Below are 20,853 nucleotides of genomic sequence, written 5' to 3'. Positions count from 1 at the left end.
AATCATATCTAGGAAAGTTCATCCAAGGTCAACAGAGCAAACGGTAAGGATAGCTACACCTTCACCACCATGAACGACAAAGAGATCGACAAGTAGTGGAATGCCTACAACTTGCAAAAGTACTACGCATGACCTCCCACTTCTCCATGAGCTCTGCTCAGGTGAAATAAAGTCGAAGACTCAAACAACTTGACAAGCACTACCTCGCAAGCCATGGACTATCCAGTTGTTACATAGTTTCTACCTTTCAGCTAAATTCGATATCCTTCTTCTCATATTTCAACTTTAGCTTGATCTGCGGGGACCCGGGCCTCAGAGACAGATAAGGCACGCTGCGCAGCTCGCCCTTTGGATGGCTACCTACGAAGATGAACTGCAGTTGAGCATCCTTGATGTGACTAGCTACTGGTAACCCCCGGCTGAGTATTTTGTATGTGTCCAACTAGCAATCTTCATGTTACGAAATGTATTCCTTTTACCCGTTGTAGTAACATCCCTTTTGAGCATCCGCGATGTGACCAACTAGCATTCGTAGTTGAGCATCCCTGGTGCAATACATGCATGATCTTTGCGAAGATACAGAATTCTAGCTCCGGTTACACGCACAGGGTTCATGCAGTTAAGCATCAGTGACGTAACTAGCTAGTGTAAATAGTTGAGCATCTTGTATGTGACCAACTAGTGATCGCTGCGTATCCTTGGAAACCTAAAGCCACTGCCAATTCAACAAGCAGCCTACGGTTTCTAGAAGATCTTTGGGAACCCAAAGTTGCTGCCCATTCAACGAGTAGCCTACGATTTCTGGAAGATTACCTACGGTACACCCTTCGAGCAGTTAGCCGCATAAACCTATACAACTGCATAACCTTGTGAAAGGTTAATGCGTATATGCACTGCCTAGCGCAGAACAACCTCTAGCGTGGTTCTATGGAATTTCAAGCAGTTAATAGGTTCACACTAATTCCTAAAGTGTTGTGCTACTTGTTATGAAGCCTACGAAATTGGTTACATAAAGTGCAAAACGTTTTTTCGAACCACTGCCCATGAAATTCCATAGAACCATACACTTTTGATGTGAAAAGGTAGTGAAGTTTGTGTCCCAGCAATCTTTAGTATGTTGTGATGCAGGCCATATAGCTTAAAGGATTATAAGCTTAATGATTTGAGAAATGACGACTAGCTAAGCAGCCAATGGCCAAGGGGCAACAACGCGAGATAAAGCTCAGCAGTTTACCCTAGAAGATCAAAGTTAACAATCGAGCTATCATGCAGATTCGCCTACTTCTGTAAGTAAGGTGTTTGGCTACTAACTTTCTGGTTAACAGCTTTGTAGAGGTCTTAAGCCTAGATCAACAACCACATAGGTCATGCATGCCCGTATGCTTATTAAAAAATAATGCACTTCGCTAATGACCTTGTGATTGAAGATCTAGTAGACCACTAGTACGAAACTTGCAACTATAGAGGTCATTCGGCCCTTTAAGTTAAAAGTTTCAAAAGATGCCTCAAGTAAGCGAAGACCCGCACCCGACAACCTGAAGTTGGTGCCTAAAGCAAAGAATATAGGGTTGACTGCTTCGTTCAAAGCAGCCTAATCAGTTGTTCATTCCATGGCTAAAGCTTGAAGCGAGGTAAAGAGACAAAGATGAAGTAAAGTGAAGAAAAACAGTTTATTAATTTCTAGCAAATTGGTAAACTGGCATGAAGGCCAATAAAGTTCAAGCAAAAGAAAAAGAAAAACAAGAAAGGAAGAGAAAGTAAATCCTAAAGTTTGTCTAAAAAGACTACTCCTTAGCAGCTTGGACATTTTCACCAGCCTTATCGCTCCCAGCAACATCAACTTTTCGCGTTTCATCTACAGCTACCCCATCCTAAGTAGTACTGTTGCAAGCCGCCCCTACCTAGGCAGTACCACCTTCGGCTGCATCTACCTGGGCAACCTGATCCTCAACTGCTCCACCAACGATGCTCTCTGAAGGAAAACTTAAGTAGATCATTAAAAGAAATAGCAAAAAGCTCAAGGTCTTTATCCAAAAAGGTGTAGTCGGACGACATCTTAAGGAAATTATCTATGTAGCCAAGCTTGTAAAAGTCAGCTTGACCTTGGGCAAGGACAATCTTAAGACTGGACTTCTCGCTCTTCAGCTGTTTATCCTTCTCAATTAGGTTAGTACGAGCATTTTGCAACTCATGTCGTTCTTTCTTTAGGTTCTTACTGGTAGACAACGCTCCTTGTAGCTCCATTTCTTTGGACTCAAGTCTATTAACAACCTTCTTGAGTCGAACAACGTCATTATGCATAGCAAGCAGCTCTACGTCCTTGGCATTATAGGCAGACTGAAATTCTAAAATAGCACGCTCAAGGTCCTGCACTAGCAACGCTTGGACTTCAATCTCTTTTTTTGCAATGCCATACATCCCCCAGATTGTGTCAAGTTGAGCCTTCAAGTCACTAATCTCTTGGCAAGCGATCTCAAGTTGCAGAGCAGTGGGGGCAGAGACATCAGATCCCTTCAAAAATGCAAGTTTAGACTTTAACTCTTTAATTTGCTTGACAGTCGAAAAAGTTTCTGTTACCATGGCTGCTGCTATCTCCCTAGTAGCCTTGGCATCATCTTACTCCATACATGTGTACTCGGCTACTAAGATCACAGATTTCTGCATCATAGCATGTAGGGAACCCCTCTGTGAGTGAGCTTCACACCTCGCAAAGAAACTGGAGTTAACAACCTTGCTTACGCCACAAACAAACTTGGCAAATGCTTCCGTGTCCTTAAGCAGATCAGGCTTCAACAGTGCATAAATCTCAAGAAACTCCCCTAAGGCTGGTTTGGAAGGCTGTTCACAGCTGTTTATATGGGCAGACGCTTCATTCTTAACAGGAAGGGTTGGCCTTGGCAGTGGAATCACCATCATCATTGCACACACCTCCAGAATTGGATTGGACTTGGGCATGAAAGGTTATCTTAGAATAAAACTAGGCGTAAGGGGGTACGACAGAATAACTAATGATCAGATAACTAACAACTCATTTAACCACCTAACAAACATTCTAACAACTTAGGGTGATGTGGCATTGGTTACACAAAAATCAATGATCAATAGACATACGCCTTCATCCCTCCTCAATCTCAGCTAGGGTACTAAGCTTGAGATTGCAGCAATGTGAGCGAATTGTTGAGCCTGAGATTGCTTCAGACTTTCATTCTTTAAAGGCTGATATGCAATCTTTTTCCAGCATCCTTGATAGGAAGGTGAAAGAGTGTGAAACTTGTTGGAAATGTGCCCTAAAACCAATCATATGATGATACTTTATGGACATTTCACATGTTAAACTAATCTAGTTTAATATTAAGGGCAAACATTATTGTTTGAGCCGTCTCATATAAATGTTATATGCTTAAACGATAAGTCCAAGGAATATGTGATTGGAAGAATGCGATCTAAAGAAGTTAGATTCATGAGACCATTCTTTCGTTGACACATCCTAAACGTTCCTGATCATAGGATTGTCAATTGGGCATTAACAGTCCGTTAAGATCAGTACGTGCTATGTCTTCTCTCAGGGAGAGTGACTAGTCTCGAGTCATTGGTGTGTGTGACATCAAGACAAGTACGTAGGTGCTCAATAGAGAATGAGTTCACTGAACACGATCAACGAAGAGTTCTCATATTCATGTCACATGAGAACTCATGGTTGGGATAATGCAAATTAGTCTTTTGACCTGAGGCATCACAGTTGTCTTGTGGTTAGGTCCTTAATCTTTGATTATGTCAAAGTCACTCCATCAGGAGGGTGTCCACGGCATCGTTGAAGTTAAGCCACTTAGCCATGGAGGCAAGTGAATGTGCAACAAGGGATCTCTAACCTTCAAACTGTTTGAGTGAGAATACTCTATGATATGATTAAGAATCTTTGGCCAAAGTATGAATGAGATTTAGGAATGTGTTCCAAATCACATTCAAGGTAATCATATAAGCACAAGACTCACATTGGATAGTAGACATGAATAAACTATCAAACCAAACAATGTGGTCAAGAGTATTGTATTAGAGAAAGACCGTATTGCATTTGTAATCCTAAAACTGAATAGGTTCTCCACCTCTTCTGATTAGCTTGGGTAACCATGACATGCTGCTAGGCGTCAACCATGGTTTGTGGAAGCCCTAAAAGTGTATTATCACTAACGGGAGAATTGAAAGTAAGTTTCAATTCACAATCGATTAGAAAGAGTTTTAATCGCCCACTGCCTCGCTAAAAGGAACCTAATGGATCGTTCACCGAGTAAGGTAGAGTTTGAAGAAACAACGGAGATGAGTAAGAATAATTAAATGGTTTAATTATATATCTAAGGCTAGGATTAATTAATATGTTAATTAATCAAACGAATAAGTTCGTTAAAGACCTCGGGTTAGTTTTGGGCCGCAAGGCCCAATGGGATTTGAATGTCAAGCCCATTAACTCAAGTTGTATGACAACTTGAATAAACAAAGGGCTTGAAAGCCCAATAAACCCTATAGGCCGGCCATGTTAGAAGAATAGGGCTTTTGGTCCATTAGGTCACTTATTTGAAGGGACTATATAAAGGACTTTATAGCCTAAAATTCATTAAGGGTTGTTTTTGGGGAAAGGATGAGAACACAAGCTCTTCTTTCTCTCTAAAATTTCGGCCACCTTGGAGGGATCATCTAGCAATCAAACTCCTCCAAGGTCACTCATTTATTCTTCATTATGCCTTGGTGATGAATCATTAGAGGTTCTCAATTTTGGGAACTTGGAGAAACCTTTTCATCCATCCAAATCCATGGATCTAAGATGCAAGGAATGAAGGCCCTCTCTTTGGGTGATTAGCCTTTGCTTATGCAAAGAGGAATCTACAAAGGTATTGATTTCTCAACTCACTTTGTTTTGAGTTGAGTCTTGGTTCACCTATCTACTAGGCTTTGAAGTTCATGGGTTAAGTTTTGTTTTTGAGTGCATATAAACATGATTCCGCCTTTTAATTGTTAATTGCATGTTGTTGATGTTGCTCAAATGAACTTGTTTTTCACAAATCTTCCTTCAAAACTTTATCTGATCGAAGGTCATCATTAAGATAGCCTCTTGCTTGGATTTGTTTAACAAGCGTCTGATAAATCAAGACCCACCAGAAAATGTGAAGAAAAAGTAGTAGTATAGGACAGTATTTAACATAGTAAAATATTGGTCTATCCATAAAGTGTTTGCTCTTGTCCAATGTCAGGATGACTCCAGAGCTTGTACTCCAAAGGATCCAGAGTGGATAGTAAATGAGTTGCAGTACGATCTAAGGCAATACAACAAAGAGTAAATGCCAAGCTAGCAATCATTTCAGCACCACCGTATTTGGACATCTTTCCTACCCTTAGGAACACATCACTATCATCATGAAGAGCTAATACAACGGACCCTAAGCATGCAAACGGCTGGATATGAGCAGTAACAGTAGAATTCAAACATTTCTTAACAAGCTACTTTTCAGCTTTCTTCTCTGTAGTTTCTGGGAACACAAAATCTTTCTGCAAACCATAACCCTTACAAATAGAATGCAGGAACCAATTCTCCAAGACTTGAAACAATTATGATGCACATATCCAGAAACCATGATATACTGTATTCCTATGCCTCTTACCAGAGATTCCTCTACCTCTAATTAGAGTTTCACAAATAATAGCCTTCTATGAAGGAGTTGGAACACATCCACATGTTGGTATATCAACTTCTAAACAAAATTACCCTTCGTGGGATTTACCGTTAACAATCTCATTCAACATTGGCTTCGGCCTTTAATATTTACAATAACAAAAAATTAACAAACTATAGTGTGACATCGGCCTTAACTATAGTCCCGCGGGATCGCCCTTTGTGGATTTTACCATAAACAACTTCTTTTAACAATGGCATCGGCCTTCACATTGTCAACAACAAAAAATTAACATCTATGTAGGATTACCCTTCATGTGATTTACTTGTTCATAACATTGGATTACCTTTCGTGGGATTTACCGTAAAAAAACACTTCTTCAAATTTCATTGCTTTATGAAACATACAACCAAACTTATAGTAGATACATGTGACAACTAAGCTTGTTAGACTTGATATTGTAGGCTGTGATGGAATAAAAATACCTCCACGAACTCCTCAATATACTTTTTAAAAATCTTCCCAGACATTGTACTTCTCAGTTTGGCACAAGTCAACATTAGTAATTGCAAGATTCAAGAAGCAATTAAGAATAAAGCAGTCTTCAAGCAGAGAAACATGAGCAATTGGATATATAGACGATATCTCCAACTCACACGAATCACTGGTAGATACATCAAGTTATTAACAATTAGGATTTTGGTGAATTAAGAGAAGGTTACCAAACTTGGGAGATGTAGAAGCAACCACTAGAGGATCATAGAGAGAAATCGCCAATTGGAGGAATTTTCCCATCTCGTTCCGCTACTTCCAAATGGATCGATTCCAAAATCAATTAGAAATCATCTCTTAGAACCATCAGGTCTCTGGCAATCGATCGTGTCCATAACATCTCTAATCTCACTCTCTCGCTCCATTGAAATCTTCACAACAAAATGAAAAGGCCAACAAAAAAAACCCAGTTCTCTTAGGTGTAGTGACAAACCCATGGCAAACAATTAACGAGTGTCACGAATTTCCATAAAATTTTGGCAACTCCATCAGACACAAAAAAAAAAACCCATAATCAAAAACCAAAGATGTGAGCTTTTCATTCACATAATTGGACATCTCTTGAATTTCTTCAACATGGGTCATAGATCAATTGAACCAAGAATTCAAAAACGAATCATACACAAACTCCACATATATCATAGAGAACATAGAATAGAACGTTTCTTAAATCTCTGACTTAAGCAATCCATCAAATAGTTGATCTCGAACACATGGCATGCAAGATCACTTGTTCTAACACTAAATTTCATTGACGCATAAGATCAAACAGGGCAAGAACCCACTAGCCAACTGCATTCAGATTACACCACAATTTCAAAAACCCATATATCCCCAACAATCTCTGCGCACAATCCAGAAGGAAAAAAAACCTAGAAATTATAGACCAATGAAGAGAAAAAAAATTGAGAATGATTGCAAAAGCATTGAAGAACTTAACGGAAGAAAAATAAAACTAGAAGATGATGAAATCTAATGAAAATGTAACCACCAGAATCCATGACGTGAGCATGCTGCCTCTGATACCATATTAACTACATTGAGAAAGAATCAAAGAACATTAAAGAATTAAGAAAGATTGAAGAACTAGAGAGAGAAATGAAACTTCTATATATTTGAGGAAAAATGACAACTGATTACATTTGTAAGTTGAAGTACATTATATACTGAATAATAACCACAAAGTAACTAATTAACCAACTAACAACTCATTTAACCACCTAACAAACATTCTAACAACTTAGTGTGATGTGGCATTGGTTACAAAATAACCAATGATCAAGGGACATCTGTCTTCACCGGCCACCCCTAAAGCGTAGAGAAGCGGCCCATACTCCTTTCCTCTCCCATAAATACACCCTTTATCTCTAAAATTCAGGAGGCTTTTTGCTACCCACAAACACCTAAACACATTCTTTTCATAATTCAAACTTTTGGAGATTCTTCGGCCAAATGCCCCCATTCATCGTGGGCGTGTAAGGTTTTTGGCCTTAATCTTAGGTATTATTATTTTGCAGGTGCATTTTTTCGTCAAAGGAACAGATGGCGAAAATTTGCATCCACAAATAAGGCTTGGCTGGGTGGAGGATGGTTGCAGTCAGGTGTCAAATTGAATCAAGGGTGGCTCGTGGTTGTGTGGGTTTTGTTGGGCTCTTCCCTTTTCCTTTAATTTTGTAGTTTTATCTTCTTCTAGTATTTCTTATGTTTAATTTTTTATATTTTGACTATGAAAATAGAATAGGATGATTTTTAAAGGAAACAATTAAAAAGACTTCAAAACTTTGAACCTTCACTATAAGCATCCTATTAACTATATTTAATGATTAAATAGCCTAATAAGATTGTCATTTTCTTTTCTCTCCCTTTCTCCTCTTCCACTAGGCCCCAGCCCCTCTTTCTTCTCTCTCATCTCTCCTCATGTCCAGTCTCTCCCCTCTCCCTTTCCACCCGACCCTACCCCCTCTCTCTTTCTTTCTCTCTCTTCTCTCATGTCATCAACTCCTTCTATTTTTATATATATTTTTTGAATTATTTTTTATGAAATTTTATTCATGAAAAACACTTAATTTTTTTGTTAATGCTTTTAATAAAGAATAATTTCAATTTATTTTTATAGAATTAGTGATCACTGTTTCTAAAAATAATAACATTGTTTATAAAATAGTGTCACCATTTCTAGAAATAGTGTCACTATTTTTAAAAGTAGTGTACTATTTCTAAAAAGTTAATATTTTAAAGAAACAATTTTTTTTTAAAATATTGTTAAGTGTGACATCCCACATCGCCCAGGGTAGTGATCCTTAAATGTATATTCTCATCCCTACCTAGCACGAGGCCTTTTGGGAGCTCACTGGCTTCAGGTTCCGTAGGAACTCCGAAGTTAAGCGAGAAGGGGTCTAGAGCAATCCCATGATGGGTGACCCACTGGGAAGTTGCTCGTGAGTTCCCAAAAACAAAACCGTGAGGGAATGGTAAGCCCAAAGCGGACAATATCGTGCTACGGTGGTGGAGTCGGGCCCGGGAAGTGGTCCGCCCCGGGCCGGGATGTGACAATTTGGTATTAGAGCCAATCCCTGGCCGGAAATGTGCCGACGAGGACGTCGGGCCCCTAAGGGGGGTGGATTGTGACATCCCACATCGCCCAGGGTAGTGATCCTTAAATGTATATTCTCATCCCTATCTAGCACGAGGCCTTTTGGGAGCTCACTGGCTTCAGGTTCCGTAGGAACTCCGAAGTTAAGCGAGAAGGGGTCTAGAGCAATCCCATGATGGGTGACCCACTGGGAAGTTGCTCGTGAGTTCCCAAAAACAAAACCGTGAGGGAATGGTAAGCCCAAAGCGGACAATATCGTGCTACGGTGGTGGAGCGGGCCCGGGAAGTGGTCCGCCCCGGGCCGGGATGTGACAAATTGGTCTACATCCCACATCGCCCAGGGTAGTGATCCTTAAATGTATATTCTCATCCCTACCTAGCACGAGGCCTTTTGGGAGCTCACTGGCTTCGGGTTCCGTAGGAACTCCGAAGTTAAGCGAGAAGAGGGCTAGAGCAATCCCATGATGGGTGACCCACTGGGAAGTTGCTCGTGAGTTCCCAAAAACAAAACCGTGAGGGAATGGTAAGCCCAAAGCGGACAATATCGTGCTACGGTGGTGGAGTGGGCCCGGGAAGTGATCCGCCCCGGGCCGGGATGTGACAAATTGGTATTAGAGCCAATCCCTGGCCGGAAATGTGCCGACGAGGACGTCGGGCCCCTAAGGGGGGTGGATTGTGACATCCCACATCGCTCAGGGTAGTGATCCTTAAATGTATATTCTCATCCCTACCTAGCACGAGGCCTTTTGGGAGCTCACTGGCTTCAGGTTCCGTAGGAACTCCGAAGTTAAGCGAGAAGGGGTCTAGAGCAATCCCATGATGGGTGACCCACTGAGAAGTTGCTCGTGAGTTCCCAAAAACAAAACCGTGAGGGAATGGTAAGCCCAAAGCGGACAATATCGTGCTACGGTGGTGGAGTCGGGCCCGGGAAGTGGTCCGCCCCGGGCCGGGATGTGACATTAAGTGTGTTAAAAAAAATTATAACTATTTTATTGAATTTTGGCATGTGATAAATAATTCATATTATTATGTCTCAAAACATATTACTAATCTTTAAATTTTATACATGACACAAAATTAAAAAATAAAAGGGAAAGGAGGAAGGAATGACATGAGAGAGAGAAGAGAGAGATAATAGTGATGGGTGAAAAAGGAGAGAAATGATGGTGATGCGTGAAAAATGAGAAAGAGATGGTGGTTATGGGTGAAGAGAGAGAGGGAGAACAGTGAGAGAGAGGTGGGGACGTGCTGCTTTTTTCGGTTTTTTTCTTATTATAAGTTTCATTAGAATTCAATCCTTATTACTAAATCAAGTTATTAGGTTGTTTTTTTGTTAAGAAAAAGTTGGAGAAACCCTTTTTTATTAAAGCTCCTTAATTTATATTAGAGCTTTAAAAGTCATTTTATAATAGGTCAAATGTATTATTACTCCTTAAATATTTGATTAAAACATGAGTGAGAAAATAAAATTGAGGAGTGGGGACTAAAACTTTCTATATAAATATATTCTTTGCTAAAATATATAATATGCATAAATCAGATCATCTTGCATTGTAATGTTGTGACATTAAATCATGGACTTAAAAAATCTCTTTACTAGACCCTCCCAACCATCTAACTTAATATTAATGTTTTTTTTTTTTTTTTTTTTTTTTACAAAAATCATGTATTTTTTAGATTAAATGTTAGATTAGCCACAGACAGGATTTGAATCCACGCGGTTATTTAAGGGCTCAACACATTTCCACCACTGTGGTAAAAGACCATTTGCCATACATATAACGTTTTAATTTAGAAGTAACGGTAGAAAGTAAATTAATAAACTAAATACAAGATTGATTATACATAAGCAAATGTATTAAAGGAGAAATACAATCTGACATAAAATTAGTTAATACAAGTAGGTGTACCCTTGCGTTGTTGCAGGGTTTAAAACATTGTTGAAGGTCTAGAGAGTTTTGAAATATATGTGCCAAAGAGTAGTGTGTATATACATATATTACATCCTAATGACTTGAAAATGCTCTTCCTGAATGGCCTCCAAGATCATCTTCACGCAACATTCTCTCCCAGGTGCCAATCTACTCGGCTTCAAAACGCAAAGACTTAAGTTAATCACAAAATTAAGGTGCTTTTAGAGACATAAACTCAAGAACACAAAAAAATTGAAACCTTTCAAAAGCACCTATATCAAAATTAAATTCAACCCTTTTTATTACAATCTATGAACAAGAACAGTTACATAAGATGTTATATTGTTATATGAGCACATTGTCTATAATTACATTGACTTGAAGAGAATTTGCACAAACAAACATAAATTGTAAGATCGTACACAACTACTACAAGTATGAGTACCACTAATATACATTTGCTACAAAGACGGCTAATACAACAATACCTATACAGAAAAACACACAATGTGATCATTAACAAGCAATATCATAAGCGAGACCACATCAAAATCAAGTGAGACGTGATTGTGATAAGTGAAGTTAAAAATACGTTTGAGTAAAATCCATGAATAATAAGTTGAATGTGATATACTAGTTGGAATCTAAAACATTTTCAAATTACTGTAACTGAGGGCCTTACCACGGTGCAAAAATAGCACACCTGTAAATGTAATTGGGTTGAAAGAGATGGTGAAGGTTTTATTGTAGCTTGGAATTTTTGCTAGTCACCTAAAACACAATCAAATCAACAGTTTAGGAGACCAATTGTGATTAAACAAGTGCTTAAAAGAACTGATATTTTAAGGGCTAGAAGATGTGTGTAGAACTCATGGAATATAGCCGACAAAAATATATTTCAAAGCGCAAATTCGGCGGTCCCCGGGCCCCCCGGGGGGGCGGGTGGCGGGCATTGAGGAAGAGAGGGGTCTATGTCTAACTTTAATAAGAATCAATTTTGGTCTTAAATTATTGCACCAGGATCCGGTAACCACAATGATATCCGGTTCTTTGTCATCACCTAATGTCACAACAAATAGGAACATGAATAATTGACAACTAGGAATAGTAATTGCACAACAAATAGGAACACTAGAAAATTGCTAGACATGAATAATTGACAACTAGGAATAGTAATTGCAAGCCAAAAATAATCTTAAAATTATGGAACTACCACGTAGATTGTTTTTTTTTTTCCTTTCCTAAATAAGACAAATGCCTTAATTAAATTGGCAAGGCGCACATTTAATACACGTGCAATTCAATCTCCTTGAAGATGATACTACGACGTCATCAAGCTCTCTTGCCACTAAAAGGTCAAGGAATAGGGTTAAGTACCAAATCTTATACTTAATACTCTCCTAATTGAAGATCAACACAAACAGTGAAGGAATTTCAATCACATCTAACCAAGGATACTTGCCAGATAATCTCAAGTTATTATCTCATGATTTATATTTTTGGGATTATTATTTCCTCATCCATCGTACGGAAGATTCACCTTGGCCAATCGGATGTTGCCATGTGTAGCAAAACCCTACACCCATGTCGGCCTTAGCTCTTTAAATACCTCATCTCCACCAGTTTCTGGTAAGCTTATGCTACGCAATTAAGCCTAAGCTCTCTTTTTAGAGAAACTGACTTAGGCATCGGAGATTGATTGGCCAAACTCCACCCCACCTCGGCAAAGGTGTTATTTAATTTTGTAGGTACAATTTTGTCAAGACTATAAACAATGGAAATTTGCTACCACAATAATCAAGTCGTGTTTGGATCAAACCCAAAGTAAAGCATGATTCAAAAAGTTTCTTTGCATATGCAATACTTGAAAGAAATACTCTTAATTGCTTGAATTACAAGTTCATTACTCGTACATTCCTCTACTCTCAAGTTCCGCTGCATTTAGCGTTATCGAAACCAAGTGAAAGCCTCCTCAATTTGTATAAGCATTTGAAAGAAGCTAAATCATAAGGATAGTAATCAAGCCATGTTTTGGATCGTTTCAATTTGGATTTCAAATATTGACCAATTATAATCCATCCTATTTTAACTCAGTAGAAAGCCCAAAAGCAAACCCCTTGTACACAGTAAGAACCCACTCAAAATGTCGATAAGTTTTTCAATGGAACCATCACACTGCCACGTGGTATTCCTAGTCTATTATATCAATATAGTTGTCTACCTTTATGGGACTAATAACACCACATAATGTCGTCACCATCATACTAAAATCCAACGTCACGAGTTTGGCCACATCATCTAAAAGAATTGAGAACCACAAAACAAGAGTATGCCATAGCTTCCAAATCTGAGTGAGGTGACTGAACCAGAAACACAAAGGAGCCAACACATTCTAGCATGCCAGGGCATAAAGGTTACACTGCAAACACAAGCCCTCACAATATAACACGATATAATTATATATTTATTAAATTTTTACCGATTTATGTATCAATACAGAAAGAACGACAGGTAAAGATTACCGGAGCCTTACGCAAGGGCCAGGCTTACTACTACAACACGGCTTAACAAGCATCATACGACACCGTAAAGTTACAAGTTGCATCCCAGACAAAACAGCCATAATCGTACTTCATTATTTGTAAACCCCACATTTAGAAGCAAAAGCCAGATTTTATGCCGCAGCATTAACTGCATGGTCACCAGTTTCCTTATGCACAAAAGCTTTAAGATACTCCTCCCTGAAAGAAAGGTCCCTTTTGTAAGAATACTCAAAGACTATCCGACATTCTATCACATGCGTAAATGTAAGTAGGGATGTCCAAAATGTAGAGAAAGACAGAGCCATACCTTGCGGGAAGATGATCATGAGGACGATTATAGGGAGTCCAAACTGGATCGCCAATAAAGAGACGCATTGCCTGCTTTAAACATATGTTTTTGAGAACATTAAAGTTATTAAATTAAACACTATAAGGTTAAATGTGCAACTTCCTAATCGACACAAACACAGATGTAAAAACAATTCAGGCCTAGCATATCGAAGGCACATGAACTCATAAGATTCACATCTACATTACAATTAATGCACTTTTTATGAACAAGTCCATCAAAAGCCGTATCAAGTGCTGATATCTGCTTTAGTGTCATGCGACGGTGCCTCAACTACTTTCAAGTGTTTTTTTGTCACCAGTTCAGTGGGAAATCATGATGACAAAGTGCACACCGATGAATGGAGACGAAATTTTGTTTCATTACGTAGGAAAAAAACTTGAAGCAAATAATGGAATATCCCCATCCTGAACCTTCATCATCATCCCAGAAATAGAATGCTTTTAAGAAGTCACAATGTAGAAGTGTGTCTTCGTACAAGCACAATTAGTCTCCACTCGCTGGAAAAAAGAGAAGGAAAAAACAAAAAGTAGACATTGCAACATTTTGGCTCTATGAACACTTTATGTAGTAGTTTGTGTCCAATGTAAATCGGTGATAAATTCCAGCAGGCAAAACAATCATTCCTCCCTTTTTCACCCATACGCGAATCCAATGTTCATTTCGGTCCCTAACATCGAAATAACCTTCACAAAAATGTACACAATCACTAATCGGAAGAGGTGAGTAAAGAAGGGATAACGTACTAAGATAAAGCATAACTAATCCTACCACTTCCATCCACAGCGTATCAGATCTCCTCATCAGTGTGAAGATGTTCCTCAAAGAAATTTTTTATCTTCTGCTCATAATTAGGAAGCTTTTCAGGGCAAACCTCACAGAAGTCCTAGAAGAGGAAAACATTATCCGGTTAAATATACAGTACAACCGTGCAGAGAGAGTTATTGTGAATTTGCGTATTCACAGTTACCATAATCTGGTTATTGGTATTCAAACTATAAATGGGAAGGGGGAAAAGGCTGAAAACATTCCAAAGTGTGCATTCATAAGGGGTCAACATTTTAATAGTCAATAAGAAACAATCATTTTCACAAGATATTGGGGATCAATGGACAAAACGTGACATTCTTGTAAATCAGTGCCTTGACATAATGAACTAAAGAGTTTGGTTACATGACACAAAGAAGTTAAAAATATAGAAAAGAACAACAAAAGGTAGCATGACAAACCATGTAGGAGTAACCGTGTTCTTCACGAATCTTCTTCAACTCCTCATCTGTTTCATAGTTATCAGCATCTAGACGCCAACTGAGCACTCCAAGCTCTGCAGATCAACATAATTGCTCCCAAGAAGTTAATAAGTAGAAAAATTATCATCATCCTTATTGCCCCAACCAAGTGGAATCAACCTACGTTTTACATTATAAACGGTATCTCCTGCGAAACCTAAGTTTTATAAATCTTTTCCAACTCTTCCTAGATTAGTCTCGGCATGCTTGGTATTTTATCCCTTACATTAACTAGTATCATTTGGTTAAAAACCCATCTAGCCGGTCTACTTTGTATAAATCAATACCACCTAAGACTAGTTCATCTTATTTCATCAATAAGAGATGTCACTATCAAGGTTTCCCTAATACATTGATTTTTAAAAACTAAAACAAGCACAAGTTAAAACATATTTGTTTCCCAAAAAATGCTTACCGGCAAGTTGGTCCAAGGATACAAATTCCTTGGGCTCCTTGTGATGGAGGAGGCTCTGGTCTTCATCACTATCATCCATGTACCATGCTTGGATGACTTCCTCTCTAGAATCCTGCATATGTCAACATTATGAGAACGATATCCTGATCACAAAAATGCATGTTTTTTCTTTCCATCTTTATTCCTACAAACAAAGTAACATCTAACATAGGGTAGAAAACCCCAAGATTCAATACCATCGAGCTGGAAAAGTGTGTAATTCTTCAACAATCACACTTCCAACCCTTTTAATCACCATTTATAATCAAAACAAACCCATTGGCGCGGTCGCCGCCATAGCCTAGTACTTGTATAGAGCTGCCTTTCCAGTACTACAATTTAACAAAATTACTTTCAAGCAATATCTTAATTCTCACAACTTATCACGCAAAGCTAATTGGTAACAACTCAAAATTCAATACAATACTAGTGGAATCACCTTAATCACCCATTAAACCAATTAAAAACATAATTAACAGAAAATAATCAACAAATGATGCATTAAGCTTGAACCTTTGACCAAAAAACGTATAATTAAACCAAAATCCACAAAAACAACAGAAAATTATTCCGGGAAAAGGATGGCTCCTTTTTTCCTGGGAAACAAGAAAGTACGAGCGAGAGAGATAATTGGGATTTGGAGGTACCTTTTGAGTGGCAACCATGGCTGCTGCTGGTGTCGCTATGCGTTTTGGCTGTCGATACGATTCCTGAAAATCTGGAGTGGCTTTGAGACCACGGGTGCCTCAGCCCACTTCAACGGAAGCTCGGAGGATATACGGAAATGACGGAAATGCCCATCCGTTGTTTACGCGCACGGCAATTTTGTGCTTTGTCCAGGTTCCTTGAATTTGTTATGTCGCGTCGTTCTTTTGAGCGACGCTTACGTTGTCGTTTTATCCGGAAGGACAAGATAAAACAACCTACACCATACTCGGAAGGAAAAAAAGCCCTTTGCTACAAATATTCAACGCCTCATAAAAGTAGTTATAAAATAAACTAAACAGGAAGATGCTGTTATGATTAATTTTGGCCTTCCATTTTTTTGTGTATATTTTGAGCATGGTCGCATTTTTTGTGTTTATTCAGAATATCATGACGTGATGTTACTATTTTACATGTTATTGTAAACACGAATTTTCATGAAATAAGAATACGTATACAAAATATATTTTGTATTAATGATTTTGGAGTTACAATCTCTTTGTAATTTGATCCTCTGATTCTATCGGTGTGGATTTGGGATGAGTTGTTGATCTAAAGGGCCGTCAGGGCTTGATCTAGGGATGAACATTTGATGAATGGATCTTCGAGGGTCGTTGGGCTTGATGTTGAAGAACGGGTGTATGGGTTTGTTGATTTTTTGTTAATCCAAAAGGTCGTCGAGTTTTGATCTTAGGATGAACAGATGATAAACGATGAACACTTTCTTCAAGGGTCGTTAAGGTTTGATCTCGAAGGATGAGGGAAGTTTCTTCAAGGGCTGTTGGGGCTTGATCTTAAAGGATGATTTGACGAAGAACGAAGAGGGTTTTACTAATCCTTCGGGATTTGCTTGAGAGCTTTAGAGCTTCAAAGCTTCAAGGTTTTGGTGTGATGTAAATTCCTCCTTCTTCTTCTTTTTTTTTTTTTTTTTTTTTTTTTTTCCTCCCTTTATCCCTTGATGGAGAAGCCTATTTATAGGCTTTGAGAGTGAATCACCATCATCCTTTTTTTTTTTTTTGTGAAGTGAGTGGATGTTGTAGGTGAAATAAGTAGAGTTGGTAGGTGAAGTAAGTGTGTGATGTAGGTGAAATGAATGGAGTTTGTAGGTGAAATGAGTGTGATGTAGATGAAATGAATAAAGGTTGTAATTTTAATACATCGGTTAACATTTATTTCACTGAAATTTCGATGTCTACAGTTATTATGTGAATGAATGACACATTCAATATAACTCTAAGATATGTAAAATATGTCATAATTTAAGTAGAATAGTAATCACCGCATAAATGTATTCCACATGCACCAAAAGTTTACTCGTCTCTCAATGGGAAATCGGTTTGCCATAAGAAAAATATTGAAGTCGGTGAAGCATCCTGTTTTCCAAGTGAAGAACCAAATCGTTCATAGATTTCGACTCCCGCAATATTATTGCGGTCGGATCGATTGATGCAAATTCAAAGACTACGTTAGAAAAGAGGCCCAATACTTGTCACACTTTTTCTTCTTTCATCCTTTTTCTTCACGAAAGAAGCAAAAGAAAAACTAGAAGCAAAACCATTGGCTGGGGGGATCATAGACATCAAAAGGACTTTCAACAAAAGCATGATTCTTAAAGGGGCGCGATTTCCGTACTTACGTTTTCACTTTCTGTATTTCTATCCTTAATTATGTTTCTAGATTCTCATTTGATTTATTCAATCTAATGACAATCGAAAAAACATGAAGTGCAGAACATGAAAATCAGAGTGCAGAAATAACTCTCGAGTTATGAAATTCATAACAAGGGAGTACATACATTATCATATTTAGAATGAAACTTCCACCTCAAGTTTCAAGTACATATAAACATAATAAAAACGTTCAAACTACACATATCCATACTCTCTACTATATATTATCACAAGGACCCTTTAACGAGCTTTTAATGCCACTCCTACTTTCTTAGTGAAGCTCTCTACATACTCCTTCCTGGCCGGATGTTCTTCCTGTGGCCGATTATACGCAGTCCACACAGGCTCTCCCATAAACAGCCTCATCAACTGCAAAATACCCATAAATACGAATTAATCACATCAAAATCAAAACATTCACCAATCATGCATACCAACAAGTAAATTAATCGAGTCAAAATCCTCATTTTTTGGGTGTTCGTATTCATATGGTGCTTTCAATCTGCCCCTTGTTATGCTTTCATTATGTTGTGGTCAAATATCCTAAACCTTAACAATACACTTGTGCCTGAACTCGTCGTTGTGAACACAAGCATCATATCGGTACCAAAAAAAACTTCAAATCAAATTAGTGTTATGTGAAATCTCATTTCTTTCTAACAACTAAAATTTTGTGTGCATCAAGACATGCCCTATGAACATGATACTAGGTATTGGACTCTTACCTTAACATAATTGGTGGTATCAAGGGTGAACCTGTGGTAAATCCCAGCGGGCAAAATGATAAGATCACCGGCCTTAATCCAAATTCGAATCCAACGGTCATCCTTCCCTCGGACATCAAAGTACCCGCTTCCCTCTAAACAGTAGCGAATCTCCTCATCAGCATGTATGTGCTCTGTGTAGAAGTTCTTCAACTTCTCCTCATAATTGTTCAATTTCTCTGGGCATATGTCAAGCAAATCCTACAAAATCCCCAAACCATATGAAAGATTATTTCTTTGATGATACCCTAATAGCATATTAGCATAAAAATCAACCCAACGTACAAAATAACAACTATAATGTCACCAATCTCCACAAAAGTAAGCATAAACATTTCCAAAGTACACAAAAGCAAGCATGTATAGCACAATAGAAGCCCTAACCCTCAACTGTTAATTTTAGCGAGAAACACTTTGATAATTAAACGAAAGGAAAAATCCCTAACAAGTCAACGGTTAATGTCGGTTTCAATAATAGTCGGGTGCAATAACAGTTGCGGTCGGAGTTGAATGGTAGTTTAAGTGTTTTTTTACTATGAAATGAAGGGTTTTTGACTAAGAAATGGTGATGTAATAATAATAGTAATACCATGTAATTATATCCCCTGGTTTCCCTAATTTTGCGCAGTTCTTGATCGTTTTCATAATCCGTTGGGTTCAAGCGCCAGTGGAGCACACCCAGCTCTGCAACACCGGTACACCGACCAACCTTCTTTAGTTAGTCTAAGATCAATGATTAGATGCTAATTAATTCATAATTACTGATTAAGGAAGGGATTTAGTCTGACCTGCCAAATGGTCCAAAGGAATAAACTCTATGGGGTTGCGATGGTGAGGAAGCCTTGGGTCTGAATCGCTGTCGTCCATGAACCATGCCTGCAGCAGCTTCCACTAATCCATTTAACTTAATTTCAATTAAATTAATAATTTAACACCAACCTATTTCTTCTTCGTATCAAAAAACGACATGGAAATCATCCTTGTACTATGAACTCACCTCCATCGCCGTGGCTGACTCGCTTCCCAGCTCGGTTTTTCTGATGAGCAAACTCAACACAAACACTGTTTATTATGGGGTGTAGGATTGTCGTTTAGCATGAATGGTTTTGCCACGTGTACGGTTCGATTTCCTTTTAAGTTATTTGTGGACATTATTCTTGGGAATTTTGTCACCATTTGATTATGGTGTATATCACTAGACTATCAAATATCAAAAACCAAAGGTCCAGATTCGAAAGTTGTACAGCACAAATATTTTCTGCACACAAAGTTCAAGTATCGTTTTCAAATCACCAACACAAGGTTAAAGAAATTGCAAGGGATTTGATATTTTTATGATTTTGTATGTGTTAGTGTTGACCTTAAAAACTACCAAGCCTACGTAGCGCGCAGGCCGAGTAACTAATGAGTTAATTACGTCATTCGGTTATGTGTGGGGCGTGCTAACTCGACGGCCGAGCTTGGTTGGGGAGTAAAATATGCTGATATCACGTTGAGCACGCTGCTGACTTCTTAATCTTGCGACTATGGCTGAAGAAGAAACATGTCTCAGTCTTCGGGTTCTAGAGCCTGAAGACAAGGTTGCTAGTTCTACGAAGTTCACAAATTGTCGGCCCCGGGTTTGGTCACGGTGATTATATTCGTGAGAGTATAAACACTCTGAACTGGTACCAGACTATATGGACACAAATACTTGAAGGAGATGTATGTCTTGATGGTAAATGTGGTTCGGTCGTCGGAATGCCAAACTCTAATGTGTACTTGTGAATATCCAATCATAAAACAACTCGGCGTTAAACATGCCGAGCTTAGTAACCTGTAACACCGCTAAGAAGGCTAATGAGATGACCTCTACCAACAAGGACTCAAAAATCCTTGTCGATTGAGAATTGGATAAATAACCAGTCGGTCTCGAAGCAGTGATGTTTATCCAAACTGAAGATGCTCATTGATCGGCTGATTCTACAACTCCAGTGTTGTTTATCCAAACTGAAGATGTCGCCGGTTGCCTTCAAAGTGTTATTTATCCAAACTAAAGATATGTTGGCGAGAAGAAAGGGGAAGAGGATAAAACCTCAAAGGTTGTTGAGAAGCTTTGCACAGGGCAATTTGTGTGTTGAATTGGAAGGACCTTGAATGATGCACTTCCTTCTTTATTTATAGTAGCGAACCCCATTCATGGCCGCACTAGAAATATACTTGGATTAGGACTCCTTAACCCAATCTGATTAGATTTCGGCCAATCCTAGCTCCTATAGGGCTTTGAACCAAGTTTCATAACGAACCAGATTCATCCCTTAATTCTAAAACATCTCCAACTTTAAGACTTCTTGTTGCACTAGAGTTCTACTACCTTAC

The 20,853-nt window shown here is 38.5% G+C and overlaps 1 protein-coding gene and 1 pseudogene across 1 annotated transcript; both read right to left on the bottom strand.

Moving 5' to 3' along the window:
• Positions 1 to 13,164: 13,164 nt before the first annotated feature.
• On the bottom strand, positions 13,165 to 16,193 carry LOC137732014 (acireductone dioxygenase 2-like; annotated as a pseudogene).
• A 1,614-nt stretch (positions 16,194 to 17,807) lies between these two features.
• On the bottom strand, positions 17,808 to 19,560 carry LOC137731592 (acireductone dioxygenase 1). Its single transcript, XM_068470748.1, has 5 exons — positions 19,493 to 19,560; positions 19,284 to 19,371; positions 19,085 to 19,179; positions 18,457 to 18,696; positions 17,808 to 18,100 (listed from the first exon to the last, which is right to left on the bottom strand). The coding sequence occupies exons 1-5, from the start codon at positions 19,496 to 19,498 to the stop codon at positions 17,972 to 17,974; spliced, it is 558 nt and encodes a 185-aa protein (XP_068326849.1). The 5' UTR covers positions 19,499 to 19,560; the 3' UTR covers positions 17,808 to 17,971.
• Between the last annotated feature and the right edge of the window lie 1,293 nt (positions 19,561 to 20,853).

This window comes from Pyrus communis, chromosome 4 (genome assembly GCF_963583255.1).
Source record: "Pyrus communis chromosome 4, drPyrComm1.1, whole genome shotgun sequence".
Taxonomy (NCBI): Eukaryota; Viridiplantae; Streptophyta; class Magnoliopsida; order Rosales; family Rosaceae; genus Pyrus; species Pyrus communis.
This window is presented reverse-complemented; position numbering and strand designations above follow the sequence as displayed.

What these genes read in the sequence shown, in the direction of transcription:
- LOC137731592 (XM_068470748.1), bottom strand. An exon ending in TCCTTTGGACCATTTGGCAG is followed by an intron (nt 19,180 to 19,283) that starts GTCAGACTAAAT and finishes CCGGTGTTGCAG; the next exon opens with AGCTGGGTGTGCTCCACTGG. An exon ending in ATACCACCAATTATGTTAAG is followed by an intron (nt 18,101 to 18,456) that starts GTAAGAGTCCAA and finishes GGTATTTTGCAG; the next exon opens with TTGATGAGGCTGTTTATGGG.